Source organism: Prinia subflava, chromosome 15, assembly GCF_021018805.1.
Source record: "Prinia subflava isolate CZ2003 ecotype Zambia chromosome 15, Cam_Psub_1.2, whole genome shotgun sequence".
Classification (NCBI taxonomy): Eukaryota; Metazoa; Chordata; class Aves; order Passeriformes; family Cisticolidae; genus Prinia; species Prinia subflava.
In genome coordinates this window covers 13928424-13949036 of record NC_086261.1, presented here as the reverse complement: position 1 = coordinate 13949036, position 20613 = coordinate 13928424, and the positions used below count along the sequence as shown (strand labels likewise).

General features: G+C 44.1%; 2 protein-coding genes across 3 annotated transcripts in view; one reads left to right on the top strand and one right to left on the bottom strand.

The window, feature by feature from the left end:
- Positions 1-14139, top strand: part of MYO1E (myosin IE) — a 78092-nt gene extending 63953 nt beyond the window's left edge. For both annotated transcript variants that reach the window (XM_063412871.1, XM_063412870.1), the window contains 10 exons: positions 1028-1172; positions 4349-4463; positions 5147-5316; positions 5456-5601; positions 6098-6244; positions 6743-6900; positions 7332-7424; positions 9665-9872; positions 12408-12577; positions 13059-14139. In XM_063412871.1, coding sequence (XP_063268941.1) covers positions 1028-1172; positions 4349-4463; positions 5147-5316; positions 5456-5601; positions 6098-6244; positions 6743-6900; positions 7332-7424; positions 9665-9872; positions 12408-12577; positions 13059-13135 — 1429 coding nt within the window. In that variant the 3' untranslated portion in view covers positions 13136-14139. The remainder of the gene's footprint in view (positions 1-1027; positions 1173-4348; positions 4464-5146; positions 5317-5455; positions 5602-6097; positions 6245-6742; positions 6901-7331; positions 7425-9664; positions 9873-12407; positions 12578-13058) is intronic.
- A 1363-nt stretch (positions 14140-15502) lies between these two features.
- CCNB2 (cyclin B2) lies at positions 15503-20458 on the bottom strand. The gene is made up of 9 exons (XM_063412878.1): positions 20304-20458; positions 19274-19402; positions 19069-19194; positions 18490-18660; positions 18211-18369; positions 17673-17909; positions 16738-16878; positions 16083-16193; positions 15503-15771 (listed from the first exon to the last, which is right to left on the bottom strand). Exons 1-9 carry the CDS (start codon positions 20415-20417, stop codon positions 15670-15672), a joined length of 1290 nt encoding a protein of 429 aa, XP_063268948.1. The 5' UTR covers positions 20418-20458; the 3' UTR covers positions 15503-15669.
- Between the last annotated feature and the right edge of the window lie 155 nt (positions 20459-20613).

The following is a 20613-nucleotide window of genomic DNA, read 5'->3' as shown; positions in this document are numbered from 1 at the left end:
ACGTTAAGAACTTGAGAATTACAACAAACCGACCTGCATACTTGATCACTTTTTTCATGCGTTGAATAATTTTACTAATAAGCATGATGTAGTTTACATAACTTAAGTATGCCTAAGGCATTAAAAGGAAATTGTCAAGAGTAAAGAATATAAGATTTTGGGGAGAAGTTTGTCTCAATATTTAGCTGTTCTTCACTCTTGTCAAAGGAGCCTAAACAGGTGCTGCCAGAGAAGTTACCCACAGAATGCTGGGGCAGCTACAGCCCAGCAGTGCTCCTTTGGTGAGCAGTGGAACTTTGTAACTCCAGCCAGGCACTTCCAGAAGCCCAAGTGGAGGCTGGAAAAGTCAGCAGTTTAAAAGGGGCTGCAGCCTGGCATCTACTTCATTCTCAAGGCTTACAGAGGACACCATGAGAGAGGAAAGCTTTGTGCTTCTTTCTGCCAAAGTTAGAGCACTTCCCTGCTCCCTCGGGCCCCTTTGTGGGGGCAGTTCCCTGCGTGCCCTCCAGGCAGCACCAACATCACTGCTGCTCCCTTCTTGCACCAGAGGCTTCCTGGGATGGAGCCGGGAATGGCTCTTGCTAGATGCAGCCCAGCTGTTGAACAGGTGGGTTAGGAGCACAAGCTGGTCACTTGCTCAGAAACAGAAAAGAGTAAGACTTTGTAGGAGTGAGAAGGCTTGAGTGAGACATTGGACGTGTGTTTGGAATCAGTTTGGAATACCGAGGATGTAGGTACTCCCGGACTTTAAGCAGATTCCAGCAGAGCTTTTTGCAATGAGCTGCTGCAGTTACCAGACAGCAACTGAGCATCTGGAATGGGAGACTCCAGGGCCCTGTTGTCCTTCTCAGTTGTTTGGTCTCACTAAACAACAAACATCTTAATACTGTGCACCTTCACACACACACCAAGCTCTGAGTCCTGCTGCCATTGTCAACCTCCCCCCGGGCAGTGCTGGCCAAGAGTCCGTGCTGTTCTGCTGCTGCTGTTTGACCCCAGGTTTTAATCTCTTCTCTTGGTGGTTAAGGTATGCCATTCTGACCAAAGCAACCTGGCCCTCGTGGAAAGGAGAAGAGAAGCAAGGAGTCCTCCACCTGCTTCAGTCAGTCAACATGGATCCTGACCAGTACCAGCTCGGGAAGTCCAAAGTCTTCATCAAAGCTCCAGAGTCTGTAAGTGTGCCAGAACACAACTCTCTAAATACCCACTGTTTGCTGAATTTAAAGTCCTGCCTGCTCAAGTTGAGCGTGATACCTGCTGAGGTGGGAGAGGTGTAAAACTCTTAAGACAAGAGCATGTCTATCACAGAGTCTGTGTAAAGGGCACACTGTCTAAGGCCACTGCAGGGTTTTGACACTTAATATCAAGAGAATTAAATGCATCAAGAAGAAGAAAAATGGGTTATGAAGATGCTTTGGCATCAAGAACATCAAGATGCTTTGGTCCTCTTTTTGTAACAAGAAGTAGTGATGAAGGTAGAATAGTCCCAGGGGTGGTAAGGATGTGTTACACAGCACAGAGTAAATCACTGTTCCAGAATGACTGCAACTTGAAATCCTAAAGAGAACATTAGGGAGGCATCACAAGGCTGGTTTTATCCTGTGGCTTCTAAATTGTGCAAAATCTGTTGGAAAAAAAGTTTTCTTACTTTGCTTTTCAGAAAAGTTGTTAAGGAAAATCTGTGCTCTACTCACCCTCACGTATTCCTGATGCATCAGAAGCAGTGGGGCTTAGTTTGTGCAGCACATCTTGCAGTTGAGCATTGATTTCTTGGTGCTTTGTCTGACGTTACCTGTTGAAATAAAAGCTGAGCACTTCTATGGCTATCCTTTGCTGTTCCAGGAACATACATTTTTCTCTGTAGAACAACAGTAATTCAGGCAGTGACACTGCTGTGTCCAATCATGTGGGAAGGTATTTGTTAAAGGCAAAAAGAGAATGCTTCTCCAAGTCATAATAGAAAACTTGTTTCTACTATAAAAAGAGTTCAGGATACTGTTCAGGAATAATGAGATTTACATTCCTGCCTACATCTCAGAGATGTTTATACACCACAGCATACAGTGCTTGAGATGTTGATTATTACAGTACTTCAGGTGGCATATTGGCAGAGCAGAAAGCTGATATGGGATTAATCCTACCTGGTCATGGCAACAACAGCCAGGCAGTTCTGAGGGAGAGGGAGCTTTGCCTGCTTCCTCTGGAGCACAGCTGGGATTTCTTTCTGGAGATTGTTGGTGTGGTTTCCTGGTGTGTCTCCTGTTCAGCAGCAAGTGCTGCCATGGGATCGATGGGTCCAGCTCCCCTTCAGTCAGTTGTGATGTGTCCCCCAGCACGACGTGCTGCTGGTTCCTCTGAGAAGATGATGTTGTTGCCCAGTGGAAGCATCTTCCCATCCTGATGCATTTTTGTGATGCTAAGTCCTGCTTGCATGGATGTGTCATTCCATGATGTATCTGTGAGTTTTACTGAAGGGCAACTTTGCAGCTCAGGACAACATGGAGTTTATTGGAAATTTTTTGGGGGTTGTGTTTCGATTTTCATTTAAATTAATTCTTTCGATTACTGTATATGTTTTCTTTATTTTTTTTAATGCTATGAAATCTCTTCTCAAATAAGTACCAACATTATTCTGGGCTTTTTTTTATTTCATGTTGAAAATGTTTTTATGAACTGAGTATTTTAAAGAGTGATTTATCTTTTATTAAGAAAGACAGTCATCTTTCATCTTATATTACTAAAGTATTGGCTAGGATTGTATTGCTTCTGAGAAAAATAATACTTTAGATGGTAAATGATTTTTTCTTTCTTCCACCAAAAAGAGCACCTTTTGTGGTTAAGATGAAAAATACTTGATTTGCCTGAGAGTGTAAAGGGAGGCTTTATAATACATATTTTAGGAAAGGGTTTATGGAGTATCTTTATTTCTATACGTTAAGAATTGTGTTTTAGCTCAATGATTTAGTTGAAATCCCTTAATGGTGACCTTCAGCTGCAGATGATAGATTATTTTGCACTGAGATTTTGCAATTAGCATTATTGTGAAAGAAATAAATGTTGAGTGTTTTGAGTGACAGCATCAATTTTGTCAGTGTAACCTGAATTGCACAAGGCTTGGTCGTGCCCCTGCTGCAGCTGAGGATGTTTTTGCACCAGGAGCTCTGTGCCTGTGCTGAAACCCCAGCCAGTGCTTGTGTTCAGGAAGAGATTTTGATTTTTTTTTTAATAAGTTTGCTGTAGATGGAGAATTGCCAACTGTGAAATAAGGTCTTATGGGTGGCAGAAAGGCTTCATTATTTACATTTCCATCACACACCTGAATAAATAACTCTGTACAGGAGCGAGTGGCATTCTGTGGAAATGGTTTGCACCAGATCGAGTTTCCTTTTTCAGATCAGTATGAACAACAGTGTTTTTCTAGATTTGCATGGTTTAGAGCAGCAAAGTAAAAAAAGAAAAAAATCCTAAAGCCCAGGTTTGGTTCTCCATATACCCGTTTTTACTAATTTTATCTCTTGAAAGCTAGAAGAAAACGTCTGTGAATATTTAACACACAATGCAGGGAAATACTAAGCAACAGTTATGTCAGTGGACTGATTAAATGTTGCAATTCAGCCAAATGCTTGTGCTCCTGACAAGACAAAAACCCTAGTTAAGTGATGTAAAAGGTTACAGTAACCTACAATAATGATGAAGTTGTTCTAATGCATTGAATTTACATGTATTTTATTAGGACCTGGGAAATTCTCAAAAAAGGGGATGCACCTTCCATTCCTGTTTTAATAAAACAGTATTTTCTCTTCATTTCTGAAATTTTAGACCCAAAAATCTTACTGTGTCATACTTGTGAATTATAAGGTCATAGTTACAAGTCCTGCAGCCAGCTGACAGCCTTCAGTGGTGAGGGAGAATGGAGCCAGTGGACACGAGGGTGTGAACCTCAGCCAGGGAAGAGAGTTGCTTGTGGACAGTTACGTTACACATTGCACAGATCCCACAGACATGGTCACATTCTGACAAGTGGGAATTCTGGAGAATGTGTGCATGCAGGCTGAAGAAATGGCCAGTGGAGAACCTTGAGTGGCACCAGTAGAATATTTCAGGGAGAATCCATATTCCTCTTCCTTCATCATGGGGTAGAGTGGGAAGAGCCACAGCCACTCAAGCATCAGAGATTTCTTCCAGAAGGGCGACCTTAACATTCCATTCTCAGATCCCACAGTTGTGGAAGAGGCACCAGCTTCGATCTAGAGTGAAATGCACTGGAGAGTTGTTGAAAATAAAATACAGCTTTTTCTTGAGCTCTGCATGTAAAATGTTTGATGGCCTCCACCATCTCTTTGTACAGCTGTTCCTGTTAGAAGAGATGAGAGAGAGGAAGTACGATGGGTATGCCAGGGCCATCCAGAAGGCCTGGAGGAAGTACGCAGCCAGGAAAAAATATGTGCAGATGAGAGAAGAAGGTAGGTCAGAACTTCTGATGGCAGGGACTTCACACACACATGGTGCCAGGAACAGAGAGGGGGACACAGAGGGGAAAGAAATCTCTCCCTCTCTGTAGCTTTGCATTGCAGGTAACTGTCTCAGAATGAGTCCACTTTGTTGGACCCTAACAATGAGGTTGACTGCTCTGCATGCATAGATCTCTTGGACTGCCCAATGTTTTGCTCTCAAATCAAAGCCAGACTGAGTAGGACAGACAGCAGAGATGCTGCAGGGGAAGCAAAAAACAAAACCTCCCACAATTATGCAGGGTTTGAATAATCTGTAGTTGATAAGATCAATCCATGGACTCTCCTGGAACTCAGCTGTATGTGACCTGGGCCATGTGAATGAACATGCTGGGTTTGGAAGGGTTAATCTTTAATTTCTAGCAGTGAGTGAGAAATTTCTTCATTCCAAAAATGCTCCCAATTAACCAGAACTACTGAGCTTGCCATCAGTGTATTTAATTAGGGATGAATTTAGTGATGACATATATCCCTATCTAAAGGATTAGTAGCAGTGCTTCACTGTTTTTCAATACTAGAAACACTTTGGTTATCACTACCCAAGAAATTCTGTGTGAAACAGTTGGCTCTTTGAGAGCACGAGTTTACAAAATTTAGTAGATGTTCTTAATGAATGTGTTTGTTTTGTATTTAAGCCTCAGATCTGTTGCTGAACAAGAAAGAGAGAAGACGGAACAGCATTAACAGGAATTTTGTGGGAGATTACATAGGCATGGAGGACCGCCCCGAGCTCCGCCAGTTTGTGGGCAAGCGGGAGAAGATCGATTTTGCAGACACTGTAACTAAATATGACAGACGGTTTAAGGTGGGTGGAACAGCAGCATCCCCTAAAGACGAGTTCTGCTGCGAGTCAGAGTTGTCTGCACCATCCTGCCCCAGGGAGTGCCCAGCTCAGGGTCACAGCACGCGGGACACGGCTGTGTATTTCCAATGTTGTGTTTCAGAGCGTGAAGCGAGATCTCGTCCTCACTCCCAAGTGCATTTACCTGATCGGGCGTGAAAAGATAAAGCAGGGCCCAGAGAAGGGCCAGGTGAAGGAAGTCTTGAAGCGAAGGATGGAAGTGGAGAGAATTCTTTCTGTTTCCTTAAGGTCAGTGCCTGGAATGTGTTTTTTCCATTGACAGAGCAATGTCATGTAGGACAGGGAAAATAAGTTGATTGATGAAGTGGGAATTGAAAGCTTTCTTTTTTAATTTGCTTGCTTTGGGTTTCAGATTTGCTTCAGTAACCTTAGAATTTCCAATTTATCTCTAGTCACAAAATTATTATTGAATTATTGAATCATTATTGAAGAGAAGGATTATAATTGTAACTTTAATAGCACATGGGTTTTTGCTAACAGTCATTACTGTAAAATGACTAGGTAGTATTCCTGTCTCTCAAAAGGGATTCTTTCAGCTATTCCATTATCAACTCCTGAAAAAAAACAAACTTCTTCTCAGAAAGCAAGGCTCTGTAGTTAATGCTGCTTGGACTTCATTATGTTTTTAAAAATTGACCATGAGTCCTCTGCAAATATCATAATGCTGGCTGTATTTGCTGATGGCATTTTAAACTCGATGCTGTATATTCTGATTTCCTTGCAGCACCATGCAGGATGACATTTTCATTCTACATGAACAGGAATACGATAGTTTGCTCGAATCAGTCTTCAAAACAGAGTTTTTAAGCCTCTTATCCAAACGATACGAAGAGAAAACACAAAGAAAACTACCTCTGAAATTTAGCAATACGTGAGTTACGGCTTTTTTCAATGGGCTTCTGGGGATAAATGTTTTGTTCTTGCTGCCAAGGCGAATGAGTGAGTGCAAGTTGTACTTTATTTACAATAACAGGAGGTAGCAGTGTAAAACCCTGTGTGTGCAAGGAGACCAGACTGTGTGCTTGCCTTGTCGGAGTAACAGGTTAGGATTTACCAGGGCCATTTGACACTTCCCACTGTGGTGTGCATGGAGAGCTGCCTTTGTTCTCCTGACCTTGGCACAGGGCAGGGCCTCTGCACAGCCACTGCAGGCTTCTGGCAGGAGCAGGGAGCATCCTCTTCCCACTCCTTCACCAGGGAGTGCAGACATCTCATTGAAGAGTTTGAAAGAGTTCTGGCCATGTGATGTAGCAGTTCGAAATGCTTTGTTTGTTTGTTTTTGGTTTTTTTGCTACTAAGCAATACTGCCCTGATTTGATGCAGCAATTCTGGGGTGTTTTTCATTCGTGTGTTCACATGCTTCTGTCAGACTTGAAGTGAAGCTGAAGAAGGAGAGCTGGGGGCCCTGGAGCAGTGCTGGTTCTCGACAAGTGCAGTTTATGCAAGGCCAAGGAGATGTAGCCATTCTCAAACCAAGTAACAAGGTGCTGCAGATCAGCATTGGACCAGGGCTACCAAAGAATTCCCGTAAGTATGAATTTCCTCTAGGAATCAGGGGTTTATAAAATCAGAGAATAAATGACTTTTTCTATGCATGCTTGGCTGTAGCCTCACCAAGTCCTTTATTAATTTCTCTGTAACACATGAAGATCCTAAGGACACAGCAGAGTTCCTTGCTGCTCTACAGCTGTCAGTGTTCTGGGCCTTGCTTACTGTAGCTGCAAGAAGGCTTTGCTTTATATCCTGGGGCTGAACTGCATCACAAAGGGGAGAATATCCCTGTCATCCTTTTTGCACTTAGTGCTTTATAACAGCCTGGCCAGCCCTGCAGGAGTCAGATTCCTTATTCCTGAAGATCAGCTCTTTCTGATCACACAACAGGGGTCTGGCAGCCAGCAGGACTTACCCAAATAATGTAAATTGTGAAGGGGTAACAGAGTGTTGCTGGTTTCTCCTAGGACCTACTAGACGGAACCTTACCCAAGGCAGAGGATATTCCAGTAGGTCTCAAAATCAGACTTATCCAATGAGAGCTGCACCACCTCCTCCAGGTAAGTCCTTGTTAGCTTGGGCAAAACAGAATTCCAGATGAAGGCTTTTGGTTTTCTCCTGTCATCAGGCAATTTTTACCCATAAAAAAAAATTATGGTAACAGTTTAAATTTCTGTTTCAATGATCCTGCCTGGAAAGCATCTGTTTGTAGGCATTCTGTGAAGTGTCCTGCTGGATATTCCCCTGGGGCTGTCCTGCTTGACGTGGATTGTGACTTGTTCAGACTCTTGGTATAAGCCACTGAATGTAAACCTGACCCTGTGGCCTTCTCCACTGTGCAGGGCACAAGCTGTGTGCTTATCGAGCCACAGACAATGCTTTGCAGGGCCAGCACAGCACAGAATGCAGTTTGTGTCATTGTCCTGCCCTGTCAGACATGTTACAGCTCCCGTGTGCCTGAGTGCTGGCACACAGCGGCTGTGCCAGGGAACAGCCTGGCTCTTTCTGCAGGGGTGATGTCATCGGGGTGTTCCACCTCTGCCCCGGGCAGATATGATTAATTTTGCTTGTGAACTCACAGGGGAGAACAATATTCCATTGACCCAACATTTCCCAAGAGGTTTTTTTTTACTTACACTGCCAGAGTACTTTCTTTTTAACAAAGAGTCCTGTTTCAGTCAGCTGCTGTTTATTGAGAAGCACAATGCTAATGGTGGAAGTTAGGGGTGTGACCAGTCTGGGTTACCAGATTAAATAGACAATTCCAAATCCTCACAGCTGTATGAGTCAAACTAAGGGCTGTGTGATCTGCCAGAACTGGTAGTGAAGTGGGAAATTACTGTAAGAGCTGACCTGTCAGTAGAGATAGTATTTGTACAGCATCAGTTAAAGCACGGACAGTCTGGTTTATATTTTCAAACACTCTTTCAGCAGTTTTATAGCTAGAAGTGTTAGTGCTGAAGGTAAGCGCTGTGTTGACCCTCAGGCATTGGGCTGTCACATTTAAAAGGTGAGTAGAGGGCTTTCCCACAAACCTCTGTAGGTTACAGTAACATGGCTTTTTGTTTCTTTGGATATTTTTTGAATGTTAAACTCTCTTGGAAAGTAGCCACACATAGCTGTAAAGTCAAAATTGCAGACAGGTGTGACAAAAGAGTTCCAGTTAAAATGTCCAGATTTCCAAGGATTTTGAAGCCATGTCATGATTTGGGCAAATTTCTCCTTGAAATTCCCAAGCAATTCTCTCTGGCTTCTGCTATTTTCAATCTTGTTTTGAAGTCAGTGGTGCAGTAACTGAACAGAGTGTTCCATACAGGTTCAGAATAACCCAAAACTTTATTTATATCACCATAATGTATGTGCTGTGCTGGTTTGGATTGCAGAGTGGGGTTTACACAGGAGTTTATGACCCTTAAGTTCTGCCACAGTACCAGAGACTGTCAGAAGCAAAGAGCAGCTGTTGCAGGCAGTAGGGTTTTCCCAGGCGCTGTGATTATGAATTCTCCTGTGCACAGCTGCTCCTTCTGCTGATGGTTAGCAGGTAGAATCACAGTGGCAGAGGAGAGGGTCACCCAGATAATGGAAGAAACTGATTTTTAATGGAAGTATAGCTCCAGTTTTGTTCCATAGGCATTTTAGGAATGTAAAGCATGCAGACTTTAGGCCCTGATACTGCAAGTAGCTCAGACATGGGTGGATTTGCTTTAAATTCAAGTTGGAGGCATAATTATTTATTTAAAGGCATATACCATGTCAGTCCTAGAAAATTCAAACTCCTTTTCAACTATCAAAATAGCATCAAGGCATTATTTTTAAACAAAACAATAAAAGAGCCCAAAGACCTGCCCCACATGCTTGTGAAAAGAGACAAGTATTTATAGTGACTTAATAAAAACAGTCAAATTCCTAGAGTATGTGGTAGACTGAGTTTGAACTTCAAAAGAAAAAGAAGAAATTCTGGCTAACTTTGGATTAACTCTTATCTGGATAAAATGTTGTGTCGTGTTTTAGAGAGGAGCTGGTGCTACCATGTTAGCTAAACTAGAATTCAGCTGAGAGCTAATCCTCGTGCTTGCTTGGAACACCCGGGCACAAGTCTTAAATCTGAGCACAAGTCCATGAAGTTGGGAACCCAAAACAGATTGTCAGCAGACAGAAACTGGGTATAAATCAACATTTCAACATGATTTTGGTTTTGGGTTCCTTGATAGGTGGGGCTCTGTGACAGCTGAGCCATCACAGGTTACCTTTACTGAGCTGGAGTTTGGGCTGCGTGCACTCACACTTCATTTCCTTCTAGGGCAGCAGCAGAATGGAGTAATAAACCCCCCTCAGTCTGCAGCCCATCCCCAGGTCCCAGGAAGTCAATGGGCCAATCAGAAGAACCTGCTGTACACAAGTATGACACGACCGGCTTTACCGCGGCAAATGTCGGGAGGATCAGGCAAGATTTCACAGCAGCCACAAAGCTTGGATTTCTTGAAAGTACCTGACCAAGGAGCAGCTGGGTAAGATTTTACACTGATTCCTAAAAGGATATCCATTTTTGCAAATAGTTTTACACACTCAAACTGTCCATGACTGATGTATTCTGTGCATCAATCTCCAGGTTGCGCTGTTGAGCTGTACTCAAAGGTATCATCCATTCCATCAGATTCCAAAACATACTCCGTCCTAAGTCCATAGGAATAATGGTGAAGCAGTTCTAGTTTAATACCTTAAATCTGAATGTTGAAAGCCTTAAAAAAGTTTAGGGGTTTTCAGTGACCCAACAGTTTCTACCTTAACTCAGCCCTTACTGCACTCCCTTGTAGAACATTAGTAGAGCTTTACTGTAGTGGAAGCCTTGAGTGTCACTTAATTGTCAAAGACTGCTGCCTACTCAGCAGTTCTAGGAAACAAAAGAAAGTTTAATTTAGAAGCAGCAGTTTGCTGATGACTCCCATGATGTGCATGAATGGGGGTTCTTGGAGCCAGCAAAAGTATATAAAACTATAAAAATAGAGCAACTTTCTGTACAAGCAGCCCTGTCTCAGCTGTCAGTGAGCAGACAAGCTCCTTTGCAGGTGTTCTGCACTAAATTGCCCTGTTGGCCTGACCATTCCTTTGCTGTGTGATCCAAGGGGCTGGTTATTAAGTAGATTAGTTACAGTGTTAGTGAGCATTACACACCTCACAGTTATCAAATAGTAACATAAATGTTCACAGTTGATTAGATTTTGAGAATTGAAAATGCACAGGGTTCCTTAGGAGCTTTCTAGTTCCTAAATGTGGAGCCCTCAAGCAAGGTTAGGCATGTACAGAGGTCTTTGCAGTTGTACCAATGGCAGTCATTTTACCCCACTATGCCAAGTGTCAGCCATAAGCTATTTCAGGCATATTTAGAGCATTTTTTTTGTTAAATCTTCAAATAAGAAAGAAATCAGAAAGAAGTGGCCACTGCTACTTATTTTACCACCTTCAAACCCATCAGCACATAACAACACATTTCCATCTTGTAATAACTTCCTTGGATTTTAGTGGTGAAATGTTCTTATCACGTCAGCTTCTTCCTAAACTCTTTTACTAATATTAGACTTAACTTTGTCTTGAGACTACAGTTCATGTAACAACAAAACCACACAGGCCACAGGATAAAACCAAAGATGCCAGGTGTTCTGCAGCAGTAACAAACCTAAGGAAAGTGACATTCCCAAGGCTGCCTTCCTGAGCATTATGAGCTCCTTTAGTACACTGAAAAGAAACAACGTAACTGTATTCACCAGTGGATTTCAGACACACTTCTGTGCCTGTTCTTTTTCAAAAGGAAGCTGCGAGCTAGAAGAGATGTGAACTTAGTATCTCAAAACCACAGCCATATATAAGCAGGTATCATTTTTAAGGAGTGCAATTAAGTTTATTTTTAGCAAAGCTGCCAAGAAGGATGCAGTGGTACTAATAATCCAGTACAAGACCAAGATTCAAAGCAGCAGGTTCCTCCCAGCAGCAAAACATCTCATTTAAGATACTGTAGGCTCTAATGTAGCTGCACAAAAGCTGAGCTATTTTTCCAAGTCTTGTGCTGAATTCCTTCATTTCCATACATAGATCTAGGTTTCACGTCTCCTATCCTGAGATGCTGAAGAACAGGAGAAAAATCTCTCTCCTCATAGACTGATTGAGAACTGAAGTGCTGTTATAATCCGTATTTCAAATCTTATATTCTGATGCAGTTGACTACAAAGTTAGAATTAGAGGTGTATTGACAAAATTAAGCCTAGGACTTTCATGTAAGTAACCATAACCGTGTTCTGCAAAAGCTGTGTTATGTTATCTTGGCATTATGTGACGTGATCACAGTTCATTCTCCTCCACATCATTACATTTTTAGTCATTCAGCACATATATTATTAATTTTAAACCGACATACTGAGTCTAATACCTGTTCTCTCTTCCAGCCTTTATTAGCTGATGAGCTGGCAAAATGCATTTCTTCCCTCTTTCCCCCTCCTAATCTCTGGAGTGGTCACAGCTGTGACAGTTTGTGCAGCATCTCCCCTGCTGCTTCAGAGTTGGCTGTAACAGAACAAGTCCATAGATGGCCCTGGAATCTGAGGCAACTTAAAAGAGATGCGAGTCTCTGTTACAGCTTAGTCACAAGAATGGTAAAGTAGCAAACCTGTGAGCTAGAACTTTGTTTTCAATGCTAAAAACTAAATCACTGGTGACAGTGGGGCAAGGGGAGAGACACAGCCTGAGCTGTGTAGATACCAAGATATGCATGAACTGCATGTGCACATTCGCTTCCATTTCAGCCTGGACACTAAATATCTCCTAAGCAGTTGAACTGCTGTAGGCAAGTTCCTACTCATCCATTTCCACAGGAAACACATGGCGACTCTGTCCCTTTCAGAGGGAAGTCTCGCACTGCTACTGTTAATGGTTGTGACATTCAGGAAGATGTGTGCTCCCTTGTTCTGTGATGTTCTTTAAAATGAATTCAGAGGGGTTTGTGAGCTCAGGTGTGGCCCCGAGCCCCAGGCCCACGCGCCCGCTGTCCGCAGTGTCCGCAGGCAGACATCGAACCGCCCGCCGCCGGCCGGGGGCCGGCCCAAGCCGCAGCCCAAGCCCAAGCCGCAGGTGCCGCAGTGCCGGGCGCTCTACGCGTACGATGCACAGGACACGGACGAGCTCAGCTTCAACGCCAACGACGTCATCGACATCGTCAAGGAAGGTACGGGCACAGCAGGGCCGTGGGGACACTGCGAGGGCTGGGCAGGATCCCAGAGCCACCCCACTGCATCTTCTGTTAGGCGGGCAGATTTCCCTGATGGCTCAGGGCGAGAGAAACCTCTACTCCAGTCCAACCCCTTCACTCAAGAGCATGTCAGAGACCAAAGACCTGTCACTGGCACTGCAGGGCTCTAACTCAGTGAGACAGTAATTCTGTCACTGGCTTTAGAGGAAAATTAGCCTAAACCAAGCTGTAGCACAAGAAGCAAAATGGAATTAACCAATTCCAGTTCTAGGTCTCTAAAGCACTCTCCTCAAGGCAAAATGATGTGGTCAAAAGATGAACACACTCCAAAATCCTGTCCCCTCATTTCTTCCCAAGAAGGCTCTCTCTGGATTAGCACAGCTTTGCAAGGTTGCACCAGGTACACAGAAAGGCTTCCAGAGCCTCCCTCCTTCTTACCTTGCTGTCCTTGTTACAGATCCTTCTGGCTGGTGGACGGGAAGACTACGAGGGAAACAAGGTCTGTTCCCCAACAATTACGTCACCAAGATTTAAAAGACTCTCAGAGAAAATTTGGTGTAAAGGTACCAGTGGTTGAAGATGTTTTCCCTTGCCTTCAGGACATTGTTCTTCCAAGGTCTGCCACTCTCAGCAGTATTTTCACCAGTAAATTGTGTATGAGCAGGAAGAGTTACCCACAGTACAGACTTTGATCTTTGTCTCAGCACCATACAGCAATGAACTGACCAATTATTTATTATATTTAAAACCTGGTTTTAACACCTGGTAAGTGAAGAATGCTCAAACCTACCATCTTCCTGAAACAGGTGACTTGCAGTCTGGAACCAGGGACTTCAGAAGGGGTGTATTTAATAAGTGCCTTCAGCTGAATATCAACTTTCTTAATTATCTACTGAAGATAATATTAAATGCACATTTCCTCTAATGCAGATCATTCTGGAGAACATGTTAAGAAGTATGCTGCTGCTACATGTCAAAAAGATTTAGGCTCATTTGGGATATTGCCATCTAAAAAACTACTGTGATGGTCTATTTAATTCTGTACAGAGATGTAATGGAACTGGTTTGTGTTTGCAGGTGTGTTTAGGGACTCCAACAGGCACTGTAAGAATTTAAAACAGAAAATTACATAGTACTGTATGCTAAACAATGTTGCCTTCAAGATTTATATTATAATGTGGCTGGCCCATGTTGGATTTATGTTTAATACTCTACCTGTTATAGAAGAGATTATGCAGAGTTATGCGAGCTGTACATTTACAGAAATATACTGTATATAAAAACTGGTTATGATAGAAACATGTATAAATGTATAATGCAGTAGTTTACTGTTCTTATGAAGTAGTACTGCTAGAATTTTTATGCCAGGCAGGTACTTACAGATATGCACTACTCCTCCTTTTAAATAGCAAAAGCACAGGTATTACTGCCCAAGTCTGATTGCCTCCCCCAGCAGTGTGGCTGTTGCTTGCCCCGCAGTTCTGAAAATTCCTGCTTTGCCTTTTGAACCTCCATAAAATAAAACACAGAATGATCAACAGGTTTGTTCTCTGTACAGTTTGTTCCCACATATACAAACAGATCCCTTCACAACACTGGCTTCAGGATTTTACTCCACTGCTTTCTAAAGAAAAAACCCTTTCCTTCACTCCAAACCAAATTATTTTCCGTATGTCCAGCTGAAGTGCTGTGCATTTCACTCTCTCATGTCAAGAGCAGTTAAAAAGCCCTGCATATCTTGGTATTAAAAAGCTGCATAAGCTTTAAGATGTAGCTAGAAATCTTGAATCCCTCCCTCCTAAATCATTGCCTAACTTAGGTACACAAACTCCATCTTCTGTAGAAGCCATTTCTGGGAGCCAGAAATGAGGACCTCACTCCAAGGAATGAAGCACATTTTTCAGAATATTCACTATTTGCAGCAAGTGCTAGGCTTACTTGTCCCAGGGGAGCACTGAGTTGTGTAGATTGTGTTCTTGCCTTCTACATCAGAGCCAGCACACTCATGAAGAGGAGATGCTGAGCAATGATAGAAGAGCTGAGTGTGGAAGGGAGGCACTGAGTTCAGGATAACCTGGAGACTATCAAATGGTCTAATTTAACATTACTCATACAAGATTAATTTAACAAATAGACATACATGAGGTATTGAGACAGAAAGTTGCATTACTTACATGCTTGTATTCCCTGAGCATACAGGTACTGACACTTAGATTGGAAACAAAGACAAAAGCAGGCAAAGTGGAAGGAAGTGACAAGAACTGCCTTATCCTGTGTTTGACTCCATAATCCCAGGTAGAGGTTTATTGGAGCAGCGAGGGGGGGAAAGAAGATGTGGGCAAGCAAACAGGTAATGAAAAACCTAAGGGGCTTCTTTTCAGGACATGGAGAAGGTCTCAAGAGCTGAGCTGCTTTCAAAAGGTCTCATGGCTCAGTTCCACCTGTATTCCCTGCACAGCTGTTAGCATTACAGGAGATGTCCAATTGTTCTACCTTAGCTCCCTTATTTTAAGCACACAGAAACACAAAGATTTACAAGGTTAATACCTGTTAAAGACAGCCTACATCTTTCCCCAACTTGAAGGTGGCTAACTCCAAACAAAGAAATAAATTCCAGTATACTTGCTTGGAACAAGGCACTGAAAAAAAGTAGATTTAGTGTTCTTTAAGGTACAACAAAAACTATGCACTGTCTGCCTCCTCTTTAAGCCTAGAGTGAAAATAAGTTAATAAATATAATGCAATATATGAAGCTTGGAGATTCTCTCTGGAAACAGCCATAGAGAATAATCAAGCCCATTTAACTGCAAGTTGTAACAATCACCTACTTAGTCAAATGTTCCACTCGGACACTAGACTGCAAATGTGTACGTTGTACCTTAAAGAGTCACACTCTCAAGATTTAAAAGAAAGGAGTTTTATTTTTAGATAGAAAGCTGTATTACAAAGCAATTTAAAATGTCACCTTCTGTGTGAGTCGGAACTGTCTGTGGGAGGCTGGAATGCTATGTACAAAAGCAGTAGAGAGACAAAGTGCACACCCCATCAGGCCCTGGCTGCCCAGGGCTTCACAGGAGTGACGCAGCCAGGTCCTTGATGATCTCACTGTTCAGCTGAGGGATGGTGCTGATGGTCAGTAGTTTGCTGCTTGCATACTTGTTTTTGATAGCCTGCAGAGAACACAGGTACAAGTTTCACACATACAGTATTTTTGCCTTAAGCAAATAATTTTGGGTCAGTTTGCCTGCTTGCTTGGAAAACAAGCAAACCAATAAGGCTGCACTGAACCACTTTGCAAAGTAGCAAGAGCACAATTCGTCTAAACGGTTTTGCTGTTAACATTAGTGCAAGAGCCTCTCAGAGGCTTGTCAGAACAGCATATGCTTCAAGTTAACATAGGGAGTATTTACCTAAGGAGCCACAATATGCAGCAAAGCTATTTTTAAAACATTAGAGAAAGGATTTAAGTAGTTATACTTACAGTGTATTTTGTTAACTTCTCATTTACTTTGACCACATTCTTGGCCATGTGTTTCATGGTCATCACAAGACTGTCTTCTGCATAGCCAGTGTAGTACTGCTGCTTTGTACCCTGCAGCAGAACAGGAACAAACTTGAGATCTGTGAGGGGGGAATTGCTGCTCGAGGCACGCTCACTTCAGGCAGCAAACACCCTGAGCTGATTCAAGTGCTGGAAACCGTAGCTGTCAGTTTAAATGACAGATCCAGAGTAACCTGATGGGCAGAAGTCTGAACACATCAATTTCAAGGACCATGCTTCTGGACTGAACAGAGCATAAAAAAATTAACTAGCAGCTGAATTACAGCTCACTACTCATGGTCCACAACCTCACTACCCTACATATAATGCAGGAATTATGGAAATCTAGCTTTACTTACAGCGTAGCCTTCAGTAATTCAATGCTTTCATGAGAAAAATCCTTTTGTACCCCAGTATTCGCACAGAAAAGAATTGAGTTTTTACTGGTACATTCCTTTTTCTACCTGCCACTATGCATCAGTCTGTCCAACCACCATTCCAGCACCAGCACTACTACCAACATAAGCACAATTTTTCATGTTCTTTATTGGTTCAGTTCCATTGAGTGAAGAAGGAGTTTGATTAAAATGCTCACCCATTTGTTGTGCCCCAGAACCCTCTGAGACAGGCAGAGCGCAGCAGCTGCGATCTCTGAGGGCCGGTGGTGAACCATGTCATAGTCTATCAGTGTCAGCTCCATCAGGTATTTTGCTAGAGTGTGTTGCTTAGCGTCGGCCTGGAAGGTTGAGAGCTTGTTAATCCACAGTTCCACTTTAGCACAATCACTCAGAATTGTTATTGTGTTCAAGAACGAACCAAAAATAGCAAAATCTTCACTACAGTTTAGGGACCATCCTTTCTAACAGACATCCCTCTCCAAATCAAGACCAGCAGGCATTTGGAATTCAGACACCAAGTCAAGTGAGGGATTTTAACAGAAAACTGCAGTATCAGGTACTGCTGTGCCCAACTAGGGACACTAATGCTGCCTCTGTAATGCAAACTAGAGGAGGAAATGTGTAAAATAACATAAGGAAAACCTTATTTGAGTTACCCAGTGGTCTGCTGAGGTAATTGAAGCCCACTTCAAGAGAGGACAGTCATTTGAATATAACTACTGAGGAGGAGAAAAAAAGGGTTGGGCCATAGAGAAAGCTTCTCTTTTGATTCTTAAATAACACAATATTTGCAACCAGAAGATACAAAGAACTGCAATGCTGCTAGTGTTTCACTAATAAAGTATCCTGTTGATCAGGACTAAAGAGATTAAAAGCAAGGGTTCTCAGTTTAACAGTAAAATTGCTGCCACTAAGGCTGAACACGGGCCTCAGTAAATAGAAATGTGAAATACTACTGGCTGCCACAGTGACATTGTCTTCTTACTCCACACGGTGGAGTTTCAGAGCTGAGCATTTCTTCATCCAGCATTTAAGCTGGAGGAGGTAAGATCACATGATAAAAACACCAGAAGCCATCCTGAGAGGCTTTAGCGATACAGGAAAGTGCCAGAAAATGAGGACAAGTACCAACCTCCCCAGCTTTTGATGCTCTTCTTAAGAAGTGAATTGGAAGAGGTCGCCCCAGGTCAAAGTTTAATTCTTTAAGAATAGTCATCTCCATTTCTTTAATTTCATTACTGGTGTAGGCATTGTCGGTAATGTAAACAAAGTCTGCTATGTCAGGAGACAGTATCTCTTCATATTTTGAAGCTACAAGCAGTGCTGTTACACCCACCAGCTGAAGCTTCTTGCGAGGTACTGGATGACTCTGCAACACAGACATTTAAAATGCAGGCCCTGAAGTGTCAAACTCTAGATAGTTAGATTCATATTTATCAGTTTAGAATCCCAGCATGACAGTGTTCATTCCTATAAACGAGGTTTTCACTCTAGTCAAAGGTGTCTGTATAATGACAGGCTCAAAGAAGGCAGCAGAGTTAAGATGCTGCACTGTAACAGCTCTTAAACACAGAGCACATTTTGTAGATTGTCAGGTTTTTGGAAACCCTGAACCCCTTCACAAACATGGTAACTGACTAAGTACTGGGCATGAGTGAAGGAGCTCTCACCTGTAGGAAGCGATCCATGATGGCCACGCACATGTAGAGCGTCTCCTGCAGGAGGCGGAACCTCGAGTGCACCTGGACGAGCCAGTCCACCAGGATGGCGCGCATGCGCCCGTTGGTCACCCTGCCGTCCAGGTAGTGCGGCCGCACCGACTGCTGCAGCTGTGGGGAGAGCGCGGTCAGTGCGGTCAGCGCGGTCAGCGCGGTCAGCGCGGTCAGTGCGGTCAGCGCAGGTCAGCGCGGTCAGCCCCCGCGGCGCCCCCGCAGCCCGGGCCAGCTCACCTCGAGCTCCCTCAGGTACAGGTAGATGTCTTTGACGTAGTCGCTACACAGCTGGGGGTTCTCCCAGTCCTCTGCGTCAATGTCTTCCACGTTGTTGAGCAGCACGTCAGAGAAGGCTTGGCACAAATCCTCCTCTTGCATTGATACATCCATAGGGACAGGAGACAGAACCTAAGGAACAGATCATATCTGTTAGCACATCTTATGGATCTACCATTTAAATTTCAATGTTCCTTTGCTTCCATATTTCACCAGTCACTAATGCAATTTCTTTAGATGGAAGAGGAAACCAAGCTTGGGCTCCAGTGCAGGAAGTTTTCACTGACAGCACAAAGATAGAATCCCAAGATGTTCTACTAATTGCCAGCTAAAGCAGAAACTTCATGCAGTACTTCACCAGCTCATTCTGCCACTTGAACGTCAGCCTTGAAGTGCAACCTGCATTAAGCCAAAACCTCAGTACCGAGGCTTTGCTTTTTTGGCAGGGGAGTGAGATACAGCCACAGATAAACTATTGTGAAGGTAGAGCTCAAAGTTGCAAATCAGATTTAAAATTGGAACAGTATCATAACTTCTTACCTTTGGAACATCAGTTTCTTTGTTTGCTTGATTTACAGCAGCTGGAGCTTTAGACAGTACAGTTCCATTTGTCATCTTGCTAGATCCTTTTACAGGCTTTATGGATGCTTTGGGGCATTCTGTTTTCTATTGTGAAAACAATTATTATTAGTATAGAGCAGCAATCTAACTTCTTCCCATACAGAGATTTCAAATGTTCTTTTACCTTAGATATGTGTGTTCCTCTTGTTGCAACTTTATTTCCTATTTCTTCTAAAGCAGCCCTTTTGCCAGTCCCGTGAGTTTTCGCTTTACTTCTAAGGTCAGACACAGCATTCTCCATCCCTCTTGCGATCTAAAATGATAAAATTGCAAAAGTTTGAGTCAGAGACCAACAACTTTCCAATACCTGACTCCTACAGACCTACCACCACTGTACCTGTGCACCTCCGTGCCTGTGATGCATTACTCAACCAGCTTTTACCTCCTAGCCAGTCACATACGCTCAGAGGAAGAAGCCTCCTCTCCAGGTTCAGAGCACTGCACTTGTGAACGGCGTTGTAAAATTAAGCAATACAAACTATCTCATACTCTCTAGCTTTTTAAGGTCAGAGTGCTCACCTGCCTATTTAACTCTACTATATTCACACTCTGTAACTCTAGCAGCGCCTCCCAGAGGATGCATAAACCAAATTCCTTGTTACCGATAGGCCATATAAATTTAAAAGCCATGCTGCACACACAGATTAATATTCTTTGTTATGCGCAGAAATGAGAGCACCAGGCTTCATGTTTTTCGTAGAGTTCAGTTTAAACCATTAGACAATCACCACAGAACAGAGGCTCCTGTAGCCCCGTCTTACACCTCCCCCTAATGCAGCTTTAGTGTTCCCACCCCCACACTCCCCCCTGTTCTGCGGGGGAGCCGCGGGCGGCCAAGGCCAGGCCGGGCCGGGAGCAGCGCCCGCGCTGCCCATAACGGAGCCCCCTCCCACCGCTGGGCAGGGCTCGGCCCGGCCGCCGCCGCACCCGCCGAGGTACGGGGGGGGCCCGGCCGGTCTGAGGGCCGAGAACTGCCCCCACTCCCATCCCCGCCCGGCCAGCCCGCGGCCCCCGCCCCGCCTGAGGGTAAAGAACGGCGCGGCCCCTTGGCCCCCGGCGGCCCCTCTCTCGACCCCCGGGCTGCTCCTCTGAGGCCCCCCCGGGCTGCTCCTCTGAGGCCCCCCCGGTCCCCCGCCGCCCGTGGCGGTACTCACAGGGGCACGGCGCGTCACCGGCAGCGCCATGGGCACGGACACGAAGGGGGGCCGCTGCCGCCGCTCCGCACAGAACCGCTCCGCTCCCAGCCAAACCGACGGCCGCTCCCTCATGCTGCCGCGGCTCCCTTTAAACCCTGTCCTGCGCTACTATTGGACAACTTCGTACGATGCACGCGTCTGATTGGTCCGCCTGCACAGGCCCCGCCTCAGCAGGAAACGGCTGCAGGCGCTTCCGGCGGGCGGCGGGGCAGAGCCTCCCTCAGGCGGGGCCGGGCCGAGCGCGGGCCCGGGGGTTGGACCCGAGCGC